This window comes from Epinephelus lanceolatus, chromosome 18 (assembly GCF_041903045.1).
Source record: "Epinephelus lanceolatus isolate andai-2023 chromosome 18, ASM4190304v1, whole genome shotgun sequence".
In the NCBI taxonomy this organism is placed as follows: domain Eukaryota; kingdom Metazoa; phylum Chordata; class Actinopteri; order Perciformes; family Serranidae; genus Epinephelus; species Epinephelus lanceolatus.
In genome coordinates this window covers 32,054,095-32,078,731 of record NC_135751.1, presented here as the reverse complement: position 1 = coordinate 32,078,731, position 24,637 = coordinate 32,054,095, and the positions used below count along the sequence as shown (strand labels likewise).

The 24,637-nt window shown below is 43.1% G+C and overlaps 1 protein-coding gene across 1 annotated transcript in view; it reads left to right on the top strand.

Moving 5' to 3' along the window:
• The window catches only part of mgat5b (alpha-1,6-mannosylglycoprotein 6-beta-N-acetylglucosaminyltransferase B), a 110,205-nt gene that overhangs the window by 43,262 nt on the left and 42,306 nt on the right, over nucleotides 1-24,637 (top strand). The window contains exons 9-10 of the mRNA XM_078161382.1: nucleotides 3,564-3,728; nucleotides 10,872-11,041. Of these exons, the coding sequence (XP_078017508.1) occupies nucleotides 3,564-3,728; nucleotides 10,872-11,041 (335 nt within the window). The remainder of the gene's footprint in view (nucleotides 1-3,563; nucleotides 3,729-10,871; nucleotides 11,042-24,637) is intronic.

Here is a 24,637-nt window from a genome sequence, read left to right as displayed (position 1 = left end):
ATTTTATCTGGAAGTGAAAAGAGCCAGCTGACGACTGCAGAGCCAACTGAGGAGACAGGTGGTAGTCTTCACTCTTCACATGCCAACAAGGGTGTCAGTCATTTAGGAGTGACAAGGAATCTGGTGTAAATGTGAAAAGTGAAAAGAGAATTGAGAATGACAAATGCTGCACATCAAGGTGCTGTAGATTTGGTAGCTTGACGCTGATGCTCCAGAGTGCCTTCAACTTATTTCCCAAGTTCATTCAGAGCATTTATTACTTCATTTTTGAGCAATAGCTCCTGGGAGAATCTGAGTACCCAACACTGTTTCTCACAGGGTGCTGCCTGTCATTCCCAGTTGTCATTCTGTTTGCCTTTCTGCATCATTTGACTTTTATTTTCAGCATCAACACATGATGCATTGTGCTTACAGTCTCTCCTCAAGGTCTATCCCACCAATCGTCCCCACCCCTCCTCCCCCTATCTCCCCAGAGTAATGTACAGCCAGGCCCTGATGTGAATTCATTCTGCAGTCTACCTTCTGCTCTAATTGCCAGCCTGTATTCACTGAGACTAATCCCAAGGCTTCCCTTGGGTACTCTGCATTTTGCTGTGCCGCACACAAGTTGCTCTTGAGAGCAATAATTCACCTGCATTGTGAGAGTACAGTGCACCTCTGCATATTGATTTTTGTCTTTCAGAGGGTCTCAGTTTCTTTCACAGTATATGTGTTTGAGAGAGACAGGCAGGCTGTGTTTGTGTGCACCAGTTTTCTCTTCTGTATTTTTCTAACTCCTTTGTGCAGAGCAGTGTAGTTAGTCCATTGATCAATACTCACGTGCTGGTATTTGGCTGTGATGCAGTGATTATAGTGGGCAGAGCAGGAAATGTAAAATGAGAGCAGACTATTTATGCGAATGATCGAAGGAATCCCTCAGGCAATGTGTCTGAGAGGCCTTGCCCCAGGGCACAGCAGATACCAGGATACAGTGCTGCTAGGAAGTTTGTGAAACCTTTAGAATTTTCTGTATTTCTGCATAAATGTGACATAAATATGTGATCAGATAGTTAAATAATGGAAGAAAGTCAACACCATTGTTACTCTCTTTCAACAAAAATAACTCAAAGAGCAAAGACGTGTTATACTCAAGGAAGTCTTAAGAACTCCAGGGTAACATCCAAGGATCTACGTCCAAGAATCTACAGGCCTCACTTGCATTGACAAATGAGTTTATCAGCAGACAAGCACTGAAAATGGTATGAATGGCAGGATGGTACATATAGCACTTTACTGGTCTTAGCAACCACTCAAAGCACTTGAGTCCCTGCAAGGGCCAGGGATTGAAGCACTACTTGGTGGACGACTGCTCTACCTCCTGAGCCACAGCCGCTGATGGCAAAGTGAAAGTCACTACTCTCCAAGAGGAACACTGCTGCCCATCTGAAGTTTGCTAAAGGCTATATGGATGAACTAGAGGGCTACTGGAAGAAAATGTTTTGTGAACAGATGAGTCCGAAATAGAACTTTTTGGTGTAATTGAGAAGCACAAACCAAACACTACATTCCAGCATAAACACCTCATCCCAACTGTGAAGCATGGCTGTGGCAATATCATGGTTTGGGGTTTCAGTTAATTTTGCTTTCTATAGCCTAACCCCCATTAACTGGGCGCTTTCCTCTCCGGCGCTCCATTAACTTTTTGTTTGTTTTTTTTTTTTAAAAGTTTTGTGTTGTAAAAGTCTTGCCTTTTATTTAATGTTCTGTTGGCTTTGCCGACAGACAGCCAGCCCACTGGTGCCCACTGCTTGCTCTCCACTGGTTAGCTAGCCTTGGCCGCTTTGCACTGTGCACCACTCGGGTCGGGTGGCAGCTAGCTAGAGGCACCATTTTGCGATTACTGCTGGTAATGCTGTCCCAACCCACGATGGCAGTAGGCCTATTTACCAAATGCCTCGTGCTGCTAGCTAGCTTCCACCCAACTCAGGTGGTGTGCAGTGTAGTGAAGTAAACATAAGAGTAGCAAAATTAACCTATGGACCAGAGATATCTATTTTGATGCTTTTTAAAGGCCCTGTTCAAGCATATTTACCTTAAAAGTCCCAAAAAAATCCCATTGTGAATCAGTTTATTTTCACTTTGTATGAGTAAATGGTCGGCGGGAAACCCAGCATCAGAGGCGGATTTGGGATTGTAGGACATCGGGGCTTAGCCCAGATGGTGAATGAAATGCGCACGCTGACGTGCACGTGAAAAAATGGGTGCTTTTGTTTTTTGCTGCAAATTTGCTATCTTTCATTTTCATCATAACACAACGTATAGCCAGCTAACGTTAGCAAACCAGCAAAGTAACCTCGTCAGTCACCTTTCAAATAAGATTCACTAACTTCAAACAACTCCTGGTGCTGGTTTTGAATTAAAAAAACTTCAGAATATCCATATTCTTCTTTCGTCTTTCTTGTTCAGCATCCAGGTACTTGCTGTTACCACCGGCCGTTTACTGACAATCGGAAGTGCTCCGCTTTCACCTACGGTCATGGAAAAAAAATGTTACCCTGGAGAATAATGAACAAGGAAACACTTCTTCTTCAGGGCAGGCCCAGGCAGGCTACACAGTACACAGGCTACTTTCCCGCAGCTGCTGCCTCTCTGTTGGACTCTGTTACTGCATGTTACTCACGAGACCTTTTTTTTTTTTTTTTTTTTTTTAAAGTAAAATTCACATTTGGGGCTTTTCAGAAAACATCTGGGGCTTGAGCCCAAGTAGCCACCCCCTAGCCCTGTCCCTGCCCAGCATCCTAATCTGGCCCACGGGCTGTAAACTGATTATCTCTGCTGTAGATCAACATACGTTACTGGTCAAAAATAATCTAGCAGTTAATCCATTACCACTTAACCACTGACATCCCTAGTTCACATACTCTTTCCACCAAAGATAAGTTGAAGAAGTTTGCTCTATAAAATTAGAGTCTGCTTCTGTGCAGAGTTTGCATGTTCTCCCTGTGTCAGTGTGGGTTTTCTCCGGGTACTCCAGCTTCCTCCCACAGTCCAAAGACATGCAGGTTAAATGGTGACTCTAAATTGACCATAGGTGTGAATGTGAATATGAATGATTGTCTATGTGTCAGCCCTGTGATAGTCTGGTGACCTGTCCAGGGTGTACCCTGCCTCTCGCCCAATGTCAGCTGGATAAGCGGTTACGGAAAATAAATGAATGAATAAATGTTTAACTGGGTCCTCTTCCTGTATTCTTTGGACTTAGATAAAGGTCTGAACACATTTGAGATCACATTTGTGCAGAGATAGAGAAAATTCTAAAGGGTTCACAAACTTTCTGGCAGCACTGTATGAAGGGCTCTCGGTGCTCTGTTCTGTCTCCTCTAATAAAAAGAGTTCCACTTGTAGAGAATAGTATAATGACGTTTTTCAGCATCTCACCCTCTCTGCTTCAGGTCACGTTATAAATCTTAATATCAGCCTGTTAGAGATCCACATAAAGAAATGAAGCACTGGCTTATAAAAACATCTGAAGTTCTTAACACTTCTGATCCTTTCCAGTGATTTTTATTGCTCCTGTCATCCAGGCTGTTTTCCAGTCCGACATCGGAGCTCTGCTGGAGCAGGTGGGCACGGGGAAGGAATCACTGAGCTTCATGAAGAGACGCATACGCAGGATGGCAGCACAGTGGGCCACCGCTGCTCGACGGCTGGATGACAAGCTCCGCAACCACTGGAGAGAGCAGAAAAGGGTGAGTATAAGGCACACAGGAATATGCTTCTGCACACGCTGGAGGATGAAAGTGTAGGATAAGAGAACAAGTCTGTGTTGTGGTTTCATCTTTTCAAAGCGTTGCGGTTGCAAACAGACTGCAGATGACGAGCCAGTAAAAAAGTGCTTTTCTCAGTTTCAACGGGTTTTTTCTTTCTTGTTATTTTCTGTAACTCTGGAAACATGTTCCTCAGCTCCTAATTTGATGTGAGTCAATCTGTTTAGGCTTTAAAGGAGGGGGGGAAAAAAACTCTTAGCACAGGATGTTTTGGATCAAACATCAGAAAGCTAGACAGTCCTTTAATGCCCACATGCTAAGCTGCTACATTACCACAACAGCTGTGAGTTTGTTGGACTAACTTCTTTTATCTTCAGCTCCTCTCTGTGTTGAGCCACAGACATAAGTAGATAATGATGCAGAGTCACTCCTCGCAGACATTGATTGGCTATAGTGCACTTTCACCACTGACATTTACAGGGACATTTCCACTGAGTGTCAAAGAGTGCTGCCTGCTGACGTCTGATGAAATGACATTAGATCCCTTCCAGGAATATGTTTAAACCTTTACAAGATGCTATAACTTGTGAGGAATTAACCCATAAAAAGTGTTACAGTGGGAATAAACTGGAAATTTTCAATGTATATCACTGAGATTTATCTTACTTGAAATAATGCTATATTGTGCACAATTTCCCACTCTCCAAACTGCTACACTTTCATCCCTTGATTGCTGAGTTATTTTTGCCTCTTTGTGGCTGTTTGATATGTTGATGACACATGATGATTTGTTTGGTGTTGAAATGTTCTCGTCTTTGCTGCCAGTGGGGTGCCAGCAGTCTTTTTTCGCTTTGAGCTGCTCAGTTTTTTTTGTCCTGAATATACTGGTAAAAATAACCCGGTGTTAAACGCTCAACCAATCAATCAGCTCACTTTTCCTCCAGACCCGCAGAGATTATAAGAGTAAGAAATAGTCTGAAATCACTTCACCACAATTTGTGCAGCTTTTTTTTCTATGTTATTCACTCTACACTTACAACATAGGCTCCTTGTCACTGCCTGACATCCAGGGGGCATTTAGACTGACGAACATATGACTAACACTGTAAAATCTTGGCACGCAAAACTTGTAGCAACACTGTTTTCATACCCATGCAATAGGTGAGCAGTAAATGACAGTGTACAGTAATTCGAAAGACAGAAAGAGACCTGTGAAAAGTAGTGTATGATCAAGAGAATTAATCAGACGATGTACAGAATCAGTATCTCTACTGTCCATTAAAGGGACAATCCAACCATTTTACACACTGAGTTCACTGGTTTACTGGTCTCAAGACGCACTAATCAACCAATAAAAATGCTTGTATAATGTCTTACATGGCTCTGAAGGAGCTTTCTAAAGTTTAAAAGAAAACTCCAGTGATGTCACAGTGATGTAATCTTTTTAACAATTAACAAACACATTTAAAGGAGCTATATGTAAGAAATCTAAAGCAAATAGTCGTAAAATCCTCCTAATATGTCACAGAGACTAAGGAATAATGTTCATATAACATACTGATCTCACCGACAACAATAATACAGCCAGAATATTTGCATTTAAAAAACATTTTTACAGTCCGCAAATCATGTTTATGTTTTGAATTTGCGTTTTGGCCTGTTGCGCCCACCGCCGTCTACCAGTCACGCAGTCAGTAGAGTCTCAGCATCAGTTACAGTTACGACCGAGCAACACGACAAGCAGCATTAGCAGTGTCCCGGTACATAGCATAAGCAGCCAGCTCCTCCTCAGCTGTATCCCGACAGCAGCCTTAGCCTCAGAGAAGCCGGACTTGCTCGAATGGTCCGCTGGAAAACCAAAGATCAAGGACACGGCGACACAGCCCTGCCACGGCAGCCGCCCGTGGGCAAACAAATCAGTCTCCAGCACGCCGCTGTCCAGCAACCTCAAATCTGTAGGGGAGGGGGGGCGGACACAACTCGCGGCAGTATTTTGAATTTGAGTGCAGTAACCGTTTTGGCCACATTCTTACATACAGCGCCTTTAACAAATGCCTGCCTTACCCACTGGAGTTGTGGGATTTGAAAAAAGAGAGCATCACTATAGACTGTATAATGTTGAATTCACACCAAATGTGATGGGAATTTTCACGTCACAATACTGACGTGAGTTTGAATGCTAGAATATTTTGCATTTACTTGCTTCATACGCTCGTAGAACTTGCATCATATGCACATGAAATCTCTGAAGTGATGAATGAACTTCCGCCAGTACATCTTCGGCATCATATGTCCCTCAAGGATCTCAGTGCTGATTGGTTATCACGGTGCAAATCGGTTGCTAAAGTTAAGATTTTTCAACTCTCACGATTAAGCATATGATGCAAAATTAAATTACTACTACTGCTTCATTCGTGCTGCTTAAACCACGTATTTCTTGTCATATGCATCGTGTCCATTGCATTCATTGTGCCACCCAGCTAGAATTCATGTCTAATCACATCTTTACATTGACTTTACATGTAATTCACTTGTGTGAATTGTTTTATTTGCGCCCAGTGTGAATACAACTTTAAAATAATGGACGTAGCCATTGCGATGTAGGGCATTGGTTTGTGGACGTTCATTTTGAAGCCTTGAGTTTGTCATTTTAGCCATCGCCATCTTGGATTTGATTGCTGGAGCCATACTCCCAGTTTGTGGGTCACAGCCCCGAGTGCTCCAATTACTGCTAGCACCACTGTTGCCTTTACTCCCCACATCTTTTCTAGCTCCTCTTTCAGCCCTTGGTATTTTTCGAACTTCTTGCGTTCCTTCTTCCTGATGTTGCTTTCGCCCAGGATTCCTACATCTGTTACCAGTTGGTTAGCCATCACTAGTTTGTCAGTCTGGATCTGGAAGTCCCACAAGATCTTAGCTCAGTCATTTTCAACCACCTTAGGAGGTGTCTTCGATTCTGACCTTGGGACTTCCAGCCCACTTGATTATGGCGTCCTATGTACGCTGCTCCTGCCTGCGTCTTACACCCTGCTATTATGTGCTGAACTGTCTCAGGAGCATCTTTGCATATATATGTATGTGTATATATATATAAAACACAACCTTACCCGAGGCATGTCATGTTTTGCCTGAAGCCTCATTCAGCTCTGACATCTGCGCCACATGCCTGTCTGTAAAGCGTATCACGTTAATAAAGCACAGTGTCATTACAAGTTTTCTCATCACAGTGAAGAGGCTGAGGATTGAAGATCTCATTTTCTCTAAATCGTTTAATTTAGAACATGTGGACAGCTTGCCACAAATCCCTCTGAAGCTGAGAAGCGGCTAAATTCTCTAAAAGCTTAAATGAAACACGAGGAATAAAAGACATTAATTTGTAGTGTTTTGCTTTTTGTAAACGAGCTGACAGTATCCTGGCGTTCTACGGTGTGTGTGTGTACGAGCGTGTGTGCGTGTGTGTGTGTATGTGTGTATGCAGTGTTGTTTTTCATCACTTTCTTTCATTGGCCAGTTTTGCAGTTGGATAAATCAAAGCCTGTTCTGTTAATGACAATTCACTGTTCCAAAATGCCTGCTTCTTCCCCACTGGGGAGAGGGCTTTGTTTACTGTAATGATGTGTTTGACAGTAATAGTTACTGTCCATTAAGCAGCAGGCTTGGCTGCCGTCGCTGAAACACAGAGTGCTGTTAAGAAAACAGAAACAGAGAAATGTTTTATGGGCCATCTCTGGCCAACCTGTCTCTGTTTTTTCCTGCTTCCTGTTCCATCCTGCTGTTCTTAGTCTGCACTGCGCTTCCAGTGTTTGAGTGAACAACCCATATTCATCTCCTCCTTCATTCTCTAATATTCCTTACTCGGTATCTATGTGATTGAGTTATGAATCATCAGTATTCGTGTGAGGCACAATGACTTGAACACGATGACGAACAAACATTCACCGGGAAAATGTGCACTGCTAACGTCATGTACTGTAAACATACCTGCAAATGTTGCTCAGTTCATTGAGATGCCGATACCGTCCCCACTCTTCAGTATCGCTGCTAATGACATACTGTCTGCCTGTGGCTCTTAAGCTACAGTGAAAGTTTGTTTACTTTGCCTGTGGTTCCCCTGCTGGTGCCAGTACAGGGAAATTTTTAACAGGAGTGAGACACTATTCGAGGGGGAAACAGACTTCGACACTAGAGTTGTTTTCAGCCTTCCAGCTGCTGTCAGTCAAACACCTGCGAAAGGGATGACTGAATGTGATTTCATTTGGACTTTAGTTTTCTTAGAGTTTTCTCACAGTCTTTACTCTGTAAATTCCATAACTGGTATCATATAAGAACTGAGAAACGCTAGTATTGAGCCATTTTGAGTTCAGTTTCATTTTAGAGTCATTGGGCAAAAATCCAATAATAACCTTTGAGCATTCTGTAATTCAAGTGGACTGAGAGAACTCTAGACTTCTGTACCTCCTCTTGGCTCTATTTTCAGGCTTTAGAAAGTCTAATCTGTGACAGGAGGCTCTGGCCAATCACAGGTCATTTCAGAGAGACAGCATTCCTATTGGCTCTTCTACAAATGCAGACGCGTGTGCACGTCCATTGGGTGAAAGCCTGAGTCAGTGGTGGAGAATCCCACAGAGAAAGTTGCTCTCTATTTCTGCGTTGGCAAGCCAAAAAAAGGAAGATGGACTTATTGAAAAGAGTCTAAAAGAGAGTCTGACAATAAACAAAATAAAACCTGTCAATATCGGCAAAGTGTTTTTGAGATGGAGTGAAAGTGTTTCGCCTTCTTCAAACTGGAATCAAAAGCCCATAGCTGCAGCTCAAAGTTTATCTTCATGTAGCTAATGTTAGATAGAGCCGTAAATCACTGTATGTTCTCCGTCTCACTCCTCGCTGCTACAGACTGCTTCACTGGGAGGAGAGTGGGCAGAGGCTCCAGAGGTGGATCCCCCAGTCAGTGGCCGCAGCAAAACAAACCCAGCTAAGACAAACACAACAGCTCCAAGCCCCTGCTGGATGAGCAAACTTTCTGTTACTGCCATTACACAAGTTAGGGGCCATACACATGCTTTTTTGCGCCCTCAAATTAATTGCTTTCAATGTAGACACATGGCAGGCGTGCTCATACGCCAGAGCAGTACCTCCTTGTCAGGGCACAACGGCTGTGCCCCGAGCTAAACAGAGTTAAACCTTTGGAATGCAGCAGCACACACCACATCTTGCGATGAGGAACAACCAATCACAGCCGACAGATATCTCTCTCTTCTTCTGTAAATATCAGTCTGTTATGAATATGGAAAAGCTGATCATGTTAGTGCAGGGCTGCCAGAGCTTTTCATCTGTCCCACAGATGATAGGCCTACACATTTATAAACAGCACCTGGAAGAAGATCAGCTCTGCACTCAGGATTCCAGGTAAACAGGTTTTGATACCGTACTTGTTATAATTGCTTAGCAACCAGAGACACAGCCTACTGCTGTGCTCTTGAAAGCTGGCTCAAAGGGCCCGTGCACATGCCGCATCTTTAGGCATTACTTTTGTGTCTTTTTTGTGCCAGTTTTCAAGAGTGCAGCGGCAGGTTGTTTCTGCGGTTGCTAAGCAACCTTAACAAGCAGCCCTGCACTAAAATGATCAACTCTTCCTTATTTACCACAGACATTTATGGAAGAAGGGAAAGATATATGTCGGCTGTGATTGGTTGTTCCTCGTCACATGACATGCAATGAATTTGAGAGCACAAGAAATGCAGCATGTGTACGGCCCCAAAAAAGGGCCCAAAAGGAGCACCCAGTGCCTGACCTAGCAGTTTCCAGGCGGTTACATGCATGTGTACGGGCTTTTAGATCCTGCGCTGCCTCTGGCCACTAGCCTGCTGTGACACCAGGCACTAGGGGGTGCGCTGGCTGAATTTGAGCCGCTACAGTTGCCAGCCGCAGGTCCATTTGAGGAGCTGCTGCCCAGGCAGGGAGCAAGGCAGAGGAACAGTGGGGTGGCTAGGTGATTCTCATCTCATTTGTGCTCTGATTAACAGAGAGAGAACGCCGGGTTGAATGAATTTGCTGCGCACAACACTTTGAAACACTTTGTTACTGCATGAAGCGTGTGCATATCCCATAGTTGTCTGGTGGGAGGGGCTTAGGACAGAGAGGGAAGAGGGGGGCCTGCTTTTGCTTTCCAGATTTCTGCCTACCCCAGCTTCAAGTCTGAAAAGCACCCATTTAAAAACCAATTTAGCCCAGTCAGATACATCCTGGGCCAGCCAGTTAGACACAGGGAAAGTCTAGATGCTGATGTAACTTGACACTTCTCATAACCTCATTGACATTTCTTAAACCATCTTGATATAAAGTGAAATATGAATCTTGAGTTCTGTTCACGGACAGATTTTAGGGATAGTTCAGGGGAAATTTGGAAACACATCTGTCTTCGGTTTGCCAATTAGAAGACTAAGGACAGCATGACGACTGGTGTGTCTGTCCAGACAGGTGTTGAAGGGGTTCATGTTGATGTCGACTGTAAGAGGAAACACCTCTTAACAAGCAATGGAATAAATGTGTGCTCTAGTAGATGAATATAATTGAAAGTTTTTTTGAGACAAAAGTAATTGAGAGTAAAAATATTAAATGCTGCCATCTGTTTAAAAAAAACCTCTAATTTCATTACATATTTAACAGCCTGGAAATTCCATCCTTCCCCATCAGCAATTAAAGCGTTCGTGTATCGTTCTGCATATCAATTAGCCCTCGGCAGGTCAATTTTCATTTCAACTCTGTGCACAGCTGATTGTATTGCGTTGTGAGTTGCGTTGGTGTGACTACACTGCCACTCCGCTTTCTCTCTTTCATTAGAGGCTCGATTGTATTTAAAAATTTGACACCATTGATCCATGCCAAATATCTGAATTTATTCATATGCGAATCCTTTTGAAGCATTTGTGAGAATTGCTCTCAAAAATCTCAATTATTCACCACGCAGGAGTGGAGGTTGTCTGAATATGAAAACAAAAAAGTAATGGAAATAATGACTTGCTCTTTATAATAACAGTGCAGAAGTGGTTTAACAAAAACGCAAACACTGCATCAACAAAACTCATTTCTTGCTGTGATTTAACTGCTTTCCTTTTGGTGTTCCAGATTCTGGTTCATGTGGGCTTTCTGACAGAGGAGTCTGGGGATGTCTTCAGTCCCAAAGTGCTGAAGGGGGGTCCTCTGGGTGAGATGGTGCAATGGGCTGACATCCTCACAGCCCTCCATGTGCTGGGACACAACCTCAAGGTGTCAGTTTCTCTCAAGGAGCTGCACGGGTAAGCGTAGATCTGACTCTCTGATCCTGTTATTTTCTCAAAGCTACAGGCAGAACTGCCACAGTCAGTGCACAGCACTCAGCTTTGTGTCTCTCATTCAAATTTAATGTGAGATTCTTTGGGGCAGGAATCGTCTGCTGTTTAATGTTTTATTCTTTTTTAGATTATTTGTTGAATGAAAATGCCTTGTTGTCCATTGTGCTGCACGCTCTAGTTGTGATCGGCAGCCCAATCGCGGCTTCACTGCCCACACACTGTTTTCGATCACCTTTGGCCACACACAGATAAGCTATCTCTCCCCCTTGCAGAGTGCTGTCTCAGCCCGAGGGCTTGACAGCATCTCTATAGTTTGTGCATCTCTTTCCTGCTGCAGCTCACCGACTACAGAGTGATAACGGGCTTGTCGCTCGTCATCACAAACAGAAGTGCTCATGCCAGTAGACACACACATACATATATATATACACACTGTGCCTTCCAGTCAGACAGACCATATGGTTTCATCTACAAATGTAAGACTATTGATTGTCACGCCGGCAAGGTGCAATAAGAGGAGTTCAGACAGGTCCAGTTCTGCCATGGACATTTCCTCGACACCGTGATATCGCAGAGCTGCTCTGGCTTCACGCTGGCTGCCCAGGAAAATAACTGTGTACAAGACGAGATTTGCTGTCAATTCTTTTCTGCCAGTGGGTGGTGTGAAGCGGGAGCAGACAGGCTGATGGTAATGCGCGCGCTTGTTATAGAGCACTGTATCCATTGCTGTGGGGAAGAGGTAAGGGCATTGATGAGTTAGAGCTGCCCTTTGATCTTAAATTTCAGGCTGTGAAGAAAAGCTGCTTTGATAAGAACAGGCCCGGGAGATCAGTGAGGTGGGGAAGATGCTGCAGTGGGAAAGCTTCAGCTCGCCTTGCCATTATTTACCCCACTAATTGGTGTCACGGTGTATTGAATCACTGCTGTCTGTCTCCATTGGGAATATACCATCAGAAATGTTTTAAGAACTGCACAAGACTCACAAAGAGACATCAGCCAAGGCTACGGGTAATACTTTCCAGCAGATGAATAAAGTCCATATCTGTGATGTGTGCATATGGGTTTTTATGCCACAGCATGGCCAGACTTTATTGAGAGATTTTATTGGTATATGTACTTTTATATAAGAGTGCAGTGCTATTCCATTAGGGCTGATATTGGTCCCTATTCATCACGAAATTAAATGTTCAGCCTAAGAGAAAATGTAATGGAAGGTCGAAATTGAAGCCAAGTGGATTTATCAGGCTCGGCTATTACAATACTATTCCCTCTCCCCACCAAACACAACCCAGTGTACACATCCCACTCTCTTTTATGGCTGTCTTAAATTGGCCAGTTAATGGCAGATGCTGAACATCCATAAATCCCCATTCTGTGACTATTAATGAATAGAAAAAGGCAACATTTCTCTCCATCCCTTACTCTCCCACATGCTATCAAATTGACAGATCGTTATGTTGGCTGTGCTTCCACAGATTCCCTCAGGCTTGTCTCTATTTACATTTCCTGCTCTTCACTCTCCCCACCCAGGCTTCGGAGAGGGGCTTAATATCGTTGAATGGCCTGCTGTGGTTCTTAAAGTGGACAGGATTGTTGATATGTTTAGCGTTTTCGCCGACAGACAGATTAGCCACAACGGGAGCTTGGTTTTGGCGGGAGTCAAGCTGTTGGTTTGCATCACATAATTGCCTCTAATTGGCAACATTCGGGCTCTCTGGTGGTTTCACTGAGTAGTCACTTTGGTTGGCATCTTCCCTTTGCTGTCCTGCTTAGACAAATCGGCGATGCTCACACATCCCCCCCTTCAGCCAGACTCTTTTCTCGTCAAGATCCCGCAGATGCTCCACTGAGGTGCCATCTCTGAACAAAGACGTTCAGTCTTTTCTCTTTCCACACGCTGCAAAATGTTCACAGGGGACCATTTTGGGGTAGTGCGGTTGTGATTGTGATTACTATACAGCTGCATTTACAGTTTTTTTTTCCTAACAAGGTTTAATGTTTTACAAAGAGTAAATTCAGACATATCAGACTGCATGTCCGTGTAAATCAGACACATTTTATCCAGAAACAGTGACTCATGTCTTCCTGATAACTGATGACTCACCTGTTGCTGCTGGTAGAGTCAGAACTGTTTTTCATTGTGGCATCAGCTCTGCCTTTTGGTCTAACAGTAATGCAGAACCTTCCCATCAATGGACAGCAACAAATTGTAAATGGAGAGCCCTCCTAATCAGTAAACAGAATATGAAAATCAGCGTTATCAGATAATATGTCAGCAATCAGTCAAGATAAAGCTAGGTTATCAGCCAGGTAGGCCTGAGTGCACAGCGGCAACACGGGGAGATCAGTCCTTTTAATTAAAAACCTGCAGACATCCTGTCTCATATCAGCACTTGTCCTCCAGTTGTCTCCAGCGCCACATCTTCTCTTCCCGCTACCTCAGGACACAGTCATCCACCCTCCTCCACAATAGCAAAGGGGTTTCTTACCAGCTTGTGGTCTCCTCTAACTGCCTGAGGAATTACAAATTTAGATATATTCTGTTCTACACTACAGTATGCTGATCATCATATCTATGTACGGGAAACTTCCCAGACGCCCCTGACCCGATTGGTTATGGTGACAGTGCAAATGTGATGTTAAAATTAATAATATATATTAACATTTTTTAAGCTCATGTCTTGTGAGGCCCCTAAAGGCTTGCACTAAAGTGTCACTGGCTGTTTTGGTGTCAGTCAGCTGGTCAGTCCACACTATGTAACAAATTTTGGGGTAGCAGCCATGCACATATTTCTACAGACATTCAAGGTTCTGAGCGAACTTGGTCTCACTCCAAAGTCGTCGAAATCCAACAGTAGAGCGGTGACTTGCAGCGTCAGACATCAATGAAAAAGCTGTCCTTTCACGTCGGCATGATACGTGGTCGGTTGTCGTTATTGTTTAATTACACCCAGCAGTGACAGGGGAAAACGAGGTAGGACAACAATGAAAGTTAAAGCAGTGAAAGTCTGTGTAAGGGAGGGTGGGTGGGAGTGGTGGTGGATGGATTTCACCCAGGAAGCTGTGTTTGGGTTCGCTTCCCATAAGATCATAAAGCCAAACCCTTTTCTTTTTTACTGAACTCAACCACGTGTTTTTGTTGCCTTAACCTAAACCTGTGTGTATATTGGCTAAACGTAACCACATGCATTTGCTGTTGAAGGAAAAAAGATCTACTGGATTAGTTACCATGACATTTGGTACGCACATTTGCTTCCCTTTAAGCATTTTAAAAACTTTAGTAATATTTCTGATCTATAGCACAGGAAATAATGAGGAATATGGCACAAAACATGGAGTTTCTGTAGTTCAAACCAAGATGGCAAACTATTACTCCTTTCCATCATGACAGAGGCAAGGCATACGAAATCCAGTCTTTTTATTCTTTCCTTTCACAGTAAAAGCCCTAGACATGTACTGTACACTGCATACTGTTTACCAGAGGGAACTTAAATTCACTCACAACATTTAGCTAAAGGGAAATGCAATAAAATAGCTTACAGGAGCTTAGGTCATACAAAAACACGCCTCAGACAGACTGCCAGCTGCTCCTCTGGGTCAGTAGGATAGCTGTCGCAAATTCGCAACACACTCACGAATCTAATTATTAAACAAGTGTTACAGCTGTTGCAAATTCACATCAATTGTTTATTAGTCACGCCCCCGAAATGTAAAGGCCTTTAGCCTTGTTAATCTATGATAATAGGCTATGAAACTGAAACTACTACTCTCTAATTTACTCATATATCCTAAGGCACATGTTTCACTGCAGGTCTGATTCAGCAGTATCAACTAACCACTGTATCATCTTTTAGACAATGGTAATCTTATTTGTTTTCAACTTACATCTCACTTGAAATGGACTTCATGTTAAAACATACACATTTTAAGATGTAGCCATTTTCTGTAATATGAGTTTGAGTCATCATCTGTGTGCAGTCTTAAACTGACAGCATTATATATAAAAAGAGAAATGGTAGGAGTGTAGACTTGAAAAACTTGCTGACAGGAAGTTCGGCCATGAAGAGAACAAAAAGATGCATGTAAAGGGAGAGAGCTAGTAGCAGAATAACAAGAGAAGAAGTACAGTCCTGGGTTTATTGTGACCGGGGAGGGGAGGGCCCTTACAGCCTTATGGCGGTTTGCAGAGTGGCAAAGACAGCTGTCACTTCCGCTTGGGACTCTCATCCCCTCCCAGAGCGACACGGATAATTAGCCAGCGACAGAGCATGGCGTCTCAACACCTGAGGAGCAGTGGATGGGGGGAGGATGGTGTGAGAAAACAGAGGAGGGTGAGAATAAGTAGGGGCAGAGGAGGCTGCAGCTTGTCAGGTTTTGCGATATCTGTCAGCAGAGTGAGGAACTAATGTACGCACACGCTGCCACCCCGCAGAGCTGTGATCCAGAGATGGTTCTCACACTCTCTCTGCCTTCTCTGTCTTACTCATGCTGCTATAATTTTACTGTTTTTACTTACTATTGTATCTCAAGCCCTGGTTTAACATAATCTGAGTGCTGCTGTGTGAAACAATGGCGGTTCTATATCAGATACATTTCGTGGCCTTCACTTGACAGAGCACATTAACACACGCACCAAGTAATTTCACCTTCTTTCGCCTTGCAAACATACAGACGTGTCTAAATTGTGTGATCGGTAACCCCAAGAAATGATTCAACTCTTTTCAAACCAGGGTCAATTGTGTCTGTAATACTCCAGCCTGTGCATTGGAAGCAATGACAGGCATGTGCAGGGCGTTCTGAAGTGTATAAAACTTGAAATCAAAGCTGTCTTTTTCCCTCAAAGCTCCAACAAAGAGCCTTATTATGCTGCCAGTCTCAGGTTGTACCTTTCCATAAGTGCTGATGCTCTCTTGCCCTGCAGCCTTCTGATTGATGTGCCTTTGTTTTCATGCTCTGAGATGAAAAGCAAAAAGCAGCATTGATAAAAATAGCCAGTGTAGGCCATCAGTGAGATAACGTCATCGGGGTTTGTCTGCAGCACAGTGTTGTGTGGTGACTAATTGAGGTTAGCAGTGCAGTGATTTTGTGATGTTCCTTAATACTGACTACAAGTAGGCTTTGGTGACACCAGGGTATTTAGAAATCCAGATGGTATGATTTTCAAATAGAGATGCCCATCTTTTCATTAAATAGAGATGCTGTAACCAAGATGTATTGTATGTAATGCACATCATGCGCCACCAGAGGTCAGTGTGGTGGAACAGGCAGCTGGATGGTGGGGATAACATTGTAGGTCAGCAACGGTGAAGAGACACCACAGAGAAAACAGCTTATTTTGACATCTAATTCAGTGAATTAAGGGTTTATTTCGACCAATCAGAGTTGGTGATTGTTGGAACAGTGGACTAACAATCTAGACGACTAACTTAGACAGTTTTGGGGGGTTTAAATTGTTTCTGTTGAGTTTGAAATAAGTGTGGTATACAATGAGTTAACAAGGCAATTGGGCTAACGTTACTAGTCTTGGTTAGCTGAAAGAGAGAAACTTGAATTCAGAAGGTGTATGGTTGTATTTCTTTGTTTAAAAAGAAAAGTGTGTGTAAGAATATAACCTTTCTTGACATGTTGTGTTTATTTTGTTTATGTATTTAACTGAAAAAGCTAAGAGAGCTTGTGGAATTTGACAAATTTGCCGCTGGGTGAGGATTTATACAATTATTTATACACATTTTGGGGGGGTTTCTCTGAACTTCTGTAAAACTTCAATTACAAGCCTCGTCCCAGTTAAACGCCCTGTCCCTTTTACTAGCCAAACATGGCTACACATTTTGACAATTAAAACCCCTGTCTCAATTAAACACCTGGTCTGGTTGCCAAGAAGTTAATTTTTTAAATAAAAGTTCTTCAGATACATATAAGCGGGTTGTTAGCTACCTCAAATTATGTGTCCATTCCTTGTCCATTCCTCGATTGTTGATTTCAGTGATTTAAGCAAATAATAGCCCGGGCTATTAATTGAAGTTTAAAGGGAAATTTCGGTTTATTTCAACCTGTCTCCTATCGTCCTAAATTTGTTTCAAGTGACTAGTGACATAAAAATAATAGTTAGCATGTTAGCTGTTAGCCTAGATACAGCTGGGGTGCATAGTAGCATCAGACCTGTTAAAACGTAAGTGAACGGGCATCCCTTCAAGTGCAAAGTTAGTCCACTAAACAAGCTTTTTTCCACAAAGACCACCTCATGTCGTTAGGATAAATGTCATATAGAAAACGACATGTAAACGTGTTGTCTTACCTTACCGGTGTGGTGCCATGTTTGTTTACCATTTAGCTCTGCTTTCCAAAGCAGAGCTAAATGGTAAACTACTATACTAAACTACTAAATACTTTTGTTGTCTCTTTCTCCTCTCTGGCAGTCATCTCTTTGAGCTGCATCAGTGTCCTCAGTCTTTCTTTTGTTGGGTCCCTCGTCTCTCTTGCCTCAACACTCTTCTTTTTCTTTCCCTGCAGACTGAGGAATAGCATCTATAAATGAAAAAGTTTGCTCTGGCCAGTGGCTGTTGCCTAGTTGTGACTCGACTGTTTTCACAAACTTTCTCACTTTACAGCTAAACAGTACACTATAATATGTTTCTGAAAACATCTGAGGTGAGAAATAGTCAAAGCACTAGCAGAGTCTTACTTCATATTTGATTATCGCTGCTTAGTTTGACAGTTTAAACGCACATTAGCAGTGACTGGCATGATTTACAGCTGCGTTAGAGACACCTCGGCAAATAACAAATGCCATTAGGAGCACAACAAGGAGCAAAAGGAACATTTTTTTCTGTCTCAAATATGACAGTAAGGCTCAGTATTTTTTAAATACAGATTCCCTACACACATGAAATTGTTATACTTTCTGCACCATAAGGACTTTGTTTATCTCAGTTTAAGAAAATGAGATCCTCTTGTGATGTTGACAGCTCAGAAAGTGCTTCCAGAGTAGGTGAAGAGAAAAATGGGGAGAGAACACAAATGAGCTGCTGATTTTGCACTTCACTCCCTCTTAATAAAAAAAGAGGTTTAGAATCAGAACAGAACCTAGATGTATGTATTACTGATGTTTTTACTCATAAATGCAGATAAATTCCTCTGGTAACTCTTGATGCCTTTGTGCTGTGATAGTGACCATTTTCACATGCTGTTTGAACATGAATTTTGAGCCAGATCCTGTACATCAAAGTGGGACATCAGCTGTATCTGATCACAACAGCATCAACATTGGAGTTTTCCTCTCCTCCTGTTACTCTGCAGTCTCAAGTGGTCGATTAGCATGCCAGCCTCTGTTCCCTCTGGCAGGCCGGCTTTCACACACAGTGGCACATCGACTTTCCTCTCTGCCCATGTCATTCCCCTCACACTGGGAGTCCTGCAGCATTCAGTAAACCCCTTGCCCACAGCCTCAGCTCCACATATGGGCCTGGATATCTGCCACAGCCAATTCCCCTCACTGTTGGACATATGCACCCTTCCTTTAAGAAGCAATGCGGTGTGACTATGGAGTCTCTAACACTCTTTTGTCTCTCGGGCGCTCTCCCTTTCCCCCAAACTGGAGAGTTGCCATGGTGCCAGTGGCTAGCTGTGAAACAGAGAAATTGTGCCCGATGGTGGTTGTCAAGTTGTCAGGAAATTTGTGCAAGTCTTGCACCTTTGTTCTTCTTTTTGAAGTCTTTTTCTTTAGGAATCCTTCCCTCACAACTTATTTCTCCTCTCTGAAGTCTGAGCGGGTCATTAAAACACACATTTGTTTTCTGTGGCAATCCAATTAACGCTTCTGCAAACCACAGATATGTTACATTTGTTATTTTGTACTGGATACTTTGAAACTTTACATTTCTAAACAATGCTGTTGTGAGGGTGGGGTTATATTTAGGCACAAAAACCACTTGGTTATGGTTAGGAAAATATTATATTTTGGCTTAAAACACCCACGTTTGATGGCAAAAAAGCTGCTGGAAAAGCGGGGACAAGTGGGTGAAACACACCCAGGTTCGCTGTCTCAAAGGCGGGTGAGAAACACTACAGTGTGTTGGAAAAAACACCTAGGTTCAGTGCTACAAACACTGGTGCAAACACCTTGAAGGGGGTCTCCAAAAAACAACTGGTTTCATTTTTTGTTTCAAACAGCAGTGATCCGTAGCTTGGTAGACGTCTTATCACCCACTGCCCTGTCCACCTCCTAATGACAAAGTCAACTAATATACACTACTCAAAAAAAGATAACAGGGCACCAATGGGGGACCTGCCAATTCTGGTGTTCTCTGGCAAATGCCAATCGAGCTGCACAGTGCTGGGCTGTGAGCACAGGTCCCACTAGAGGGCGTCAGGCCCTCTTGCCACCCTCATGGAGTCTGTTTCTGACAGTTTGGTCAGAAACATGCACACCAGTAGCCTGCTGGAGGTCATTTTGTAAGGCTCTGGCAGTGCTCCTCCTGTTCCTCCTCACACAAAGGAGCAGATACTGGTCCTGCTGCTGGGTTGATGCCCTTCTACGCTTATGTCCAGCTCTCCTCGTGTAACGGCTGGTCTCCTGATATCTCCTCCATCCTCTTGAGACTGTGCTGGGAGACACAGCAAACTGGACAAACTGGACTACCTGAGCAACCTGATTGTGCTGGTATGTTACCAGTAGTGACACTAGCAGAAGACAAAACTAGAGAAGAATCAGTGCGGAAGGATAAGGAGAGAGCAACTGTCTGTGGCCACCACATGTAAAACTGTTCCCTTTGTGGGGGTTGTCTTGCTTTGGGGGAGCCCTTTTGTACAGAGTTTGTAGGTTCTTCCAGCGTGGGTTTTCTCTGGGTACTCCAGCTTCCTCCCACAGTCCAAAGACATGCAGGCTAATTGGTGGCTCTAAATTGTCCGTAGGTGTGAATGTGAGTGTGAATGGTTGTCTGTCTTTATGTGTCAGCCCTGTGATAGTCTGGTGACCTGTCCAAAGTTTTCTTCTCCAACATATGAAATGTACAAATGTAATATATTCATGGTTTGCAGAAATGTACAGTGCAGAACATTTCCTTCTGGCATCTGGGCTGTGTTTAGAGCCCACTTTCATACTGTGTTTGGATGAAAAATAAAAGATAAATTTACCCTACTGACAATTCCTGCCTGTGTATCCAGAGCCTGATACAGCTCACGCCTCTGTGCCAACTTCAGTGTCGTCCAAAACTTGTTAAAAACACATTTAGAAACATAAAGTTGCACACAGTGACATAATCTTTCATTACGATGGACCAGCCAGTGTGATTTATTCTGAAACAGCTCTGTAATTGCATTTCCAGTATTTGAAGAGCGGCTGTGCCTCGTAGACTTCACTAGGCACACTCATGGATGTGTTTATGCTGCTGAAAGGGATGAACTACATTTGCCATGTTCATCACAGTAAAGCGAGATGTCGCCGTTATGTAACAGTATGGCTCTTTTATGTGTTTTTAACAGTTTTTGGTGACAATAGAGCTGTAAATCATACAGGCATGGGCTGCATTAGGCTGCACAGACAGTACTTGTTAGTTGATACATTCATTGCTTGCTGTGGTCTTTTCCTGGGATTTGTTGATAATGATAAAAAAGGATAAAATAATGCCAGCCTTATCTTTTAATCTTGTGTGCGTGTGCTTCTGTGAAGGAGATAAAGAGAGAACGAGAGTTGTTTGTGCCTGCTTGTGTATGCATGCTGTACTGTAAATGTGTGTGTGCTCATGTGTTACAGTATGTGTGTGTACTCCCATTTGCACACTCCCGGCTCCTTAATGCACTTTAATCCCTTTACTCTTCCCTTAAAGTTTGCCTGGATTTGCATATATCCAATTAAACCTCTGAGCAGCAGAGGCTTCAGTGGATCTGTGAGGAGCGGAGTCACGTACGATTCTGCACTCAGTCACTGTAATACATCTGCTCGCACATTAATGCCCGTCAGCATTAAACTATGAGAGGCCACACAGGCCATAATTCAAACTTAAATTCACACACACATAGTAGTAAAAGCACACACATAATTTGTACTACATACACACACAATTAAAAGAATACACAATCACATATATACATGCACAGCCACATTTGCATGTATCACATCATGCATCTTTAGCGAATGAGTTTGACCTGCGTATGTAAGAGCTATTTAAGTGTGATGTGTGAAAACTATAGGGCTGCCTACGGTTGAGCAATAGCACTAATGAACCTTCATTAATATAGGCCTATATTTTATCTACAAGTGCACGTCACACACTGAGCGAGCCGCCTGTTAATGACGCTGTGGGCTAATGGGCATGTAGCTACTTCCATGTTTCAGATGACACGTCATGTTTGTAGTTGACCAATGAAGATGAGTTTGCATATCACCTTGGGTTCGTCCTTCACCTTCTCAAAATGATCCCACACTTTGGATTTCCTGCCCGACATGTTATTAACTAGCCTGTGGAATAACTGCAGGTACCAGCCCTGGAAATTAACCTGACTCCTGTCTGACTGCTTAGTGTGGAAACTTCCTGTGTTTGTCCTTTCAAATTAAATTCCCACATGGTCCAGTCATGGACCTCCTAAGAGAGTTACACAATTGTTTGTTTGTTTATTTGTTTGTTTGTTTGTGTCTTTTCCCGCAACTAAGCGACCAATGAAATCTTGCTGACTAATGTCCTCCCTGGTTGACTAACGTTTGGTCGACCATTAGGGGGGAGCCCTTGAAAGTTAATATTAGTGTTTTTGGTCATGCTAGCGACAAGATTCTCAGTCCACCACTTTGGTTGATACTGAAATATCTCAATAATTAGATAGACTGCCATGAACTTTGGTACAGACATCTATGTAACCCTCATAATGACTTGTAAAAATGTGGAGATCCAGCTCTTAAACTTTAAATTTGATTGAACTGAATGCCTTTATTGGAATTTGGAGCGTTACTCCACCATGATGCATACAATAAATACAACAAATAAATACAAATTAAAAGAGCAATAATGAAATGAAGTGCAGGTGTTGATGTGCAAGAGGTGGCAATGAGTGGACTGAATTTGTTTGTTTAGTGAAGTTATTGCATGTGGGAAGAAGCTATTTGTGAATCTGGTGGTTCTGGATTTGATGGACCTATAACAACTACCAGAGGGTAACAGTTTGAACAGGCGGTGGCCGGTAGGTGTACTGTCCTTCATGATGTTATTGGCTCTTGAGAGAGTGCGGCTGTTTGCAGTGAGTGACAGAGATGGGAGAGGGCAACCAGTGACTTTTTGTCTGCAACAGAACACCCAGCAAACCACACAGAAATACAATATGAGAGGATGCTCTCCCTTGTGGATCTGTAAAAGGACACCAGCAGTGTCCTCAGGAAGTGCAGGCGCTGCTGTGCCTTTTTGACAACTGCCGTGGTGTTAGTTGACCATGAGAGAGAGTCCAGGATACAGAGAAGTTTTAATGAATGCACTCTCTCCATGCACTCCCCGTTTACAGCATTGCACTGATGCAGCAGATTTAAATGTTATAACCAAGAACAGCACTGGTGTAAACTGACACTGTCTCATAATCAAAGATACATGGAAATCATTTCAGTTTTTGGCCAAATTAAAGTACAGTGAATTTTACTGAGCCCAAAAGACTGATCAATTTTCTAACCTTAGATCTATTAGCTGTAATATACCAGTCCTACTTGTACATGTACGTGTACCTCGATTAGATGATTCCCAGTCTTTACCAATACTTCACACATCATACTTTTTTATTCTCATCAGCGTCCGGAATGTCCGTAACTTCCGATAAGTTTCAACAGAGAGTTAAAACAAATGCAGGTGCACAAATCTTTGTCCGAGCCTCCTTCAATCAGTGACACCTGTGTTTACAGGCATGAGTTTAAGCCCCAATCCCAATACCCCCCCTTGTCCACTACCCCTTAGCCTATTGGCCCTACCCCTAGCCATTGCCCACTACCCCTTGGCCCTCGAAATGGAGCAACGAGGGGTAGGCCTGCTTCGCCTCAAGCCTTTCCCAGCTGACCCAGAGCCGGTCGCGGTGCACCATCAAGGTAGAAATATGCCCGCCGGGAGCCGTTCAGCACTGCGGACCATTGGACTAATGGGATGTCGGACCAATGACATGGACCTGTTACATTCACGCATGCGTAACTATTTTAAACAGGAATCCGCGAGCCATCTACATTACGAGGCAGCATTGTTATACTAGCTGGCGTGTTATCGTAATTTGAACAGTCCGACAATTTTGCAGAACAGGACAGATGACAGACGCCAGATAGTGCGAGCTAGCTAGCTAGCTAACAGGCAACCTGACGACGGTAACGTTAGCTAGCTGGCTAGCTTTCTGGCTAGCTTTCTGTCAACTCCAATCTAGACATCGTGAATAGCAATAAAAACTTTTTTCCCCGTCTCTTGCTCGGTGGTAGTCATGGCGACGTCTACCCCTCGCTGGCAAGTCAGCATCTGAAATCCCTCGCTCCGAAGGGCTAGTTTCATACCCGCTACCCCTCGTTATGCCCCCTACCCCTACACGCAAAAAGGAATTGGGACACCCCTACCCCTCGCGGGAATGCTCAAATCTAGGGGTAGGGCCAAGGGGTAGGGCTAAGGGGGGGTATTGGGACGGGCCCTTAATCTTTATTAGCCTTCCTCAGCCAGTGGCATACACCACCTGGTGGCATGATGGGATATTACATTTGAACCCAATTGAACGTATGGCACCAGCAGCATAAAACGGATTTCAGAAAACCAGGGCCAAGCATAAAACACAATTCAAAGCGGTAACCTTGTTATCTGAATGAATTACAGAACATTTCATATGCAGGTAAAGGTCATCCAGATTATTAATACAGTGAACTAATAATATATGCTATTGAATGTGATTCATAGAAATCTTTTTTAGACCAGTGTGAGGAAATGGACCAGAGAACACAAACGTTCAGTGGTTCAGTGAAAGCATGGACGACCTTGCAGATGAAACAAAAATATATTCATGCTCCTATTTTCTGCATCGCCATCTCAGTGCATGTGAGTCCCCATGGCCATGGTTTGATGTACTGTAACTGCACGGCTTTATTCAGTAGCATAACTAATGGAATGTTATAGCTCCACAAGTCTGCATATACAAAATATGAGCTGAGCTTAGAATCCGTATTGCACACAGACTGACTGTAGAGTGATGCTGTTTCCAAAGGAGTTGATTAGTGAAAGGTGTTTTTTAGTCAATGTCAAGATGAAACTCACAACAAAAACTGGTGCAGTGTTTTAGACTCAACATATCTCACTAAACCTCCAATCTTGCTTTGTGGCAGTAACATCAGCATGTTTTCAATGTCATTGTGATACAATTTTAACCCTTTAAAGCCTGAGCAAATTGGCTTGATTTCTTTCAAAAACATGAGAAGAGGGTAATGAGCAACAAAGATTATTTGCAAGAAATTGGTAAAAAGAGAACATTAAAAACAAGAAAATTAGAAAAAAAGGAGTTAAAAAGAAACGAGTAAATGACCTTGAAAAAGTTGTTTACATTTATTTTAAAAATTCAGTAATATAATCTAAA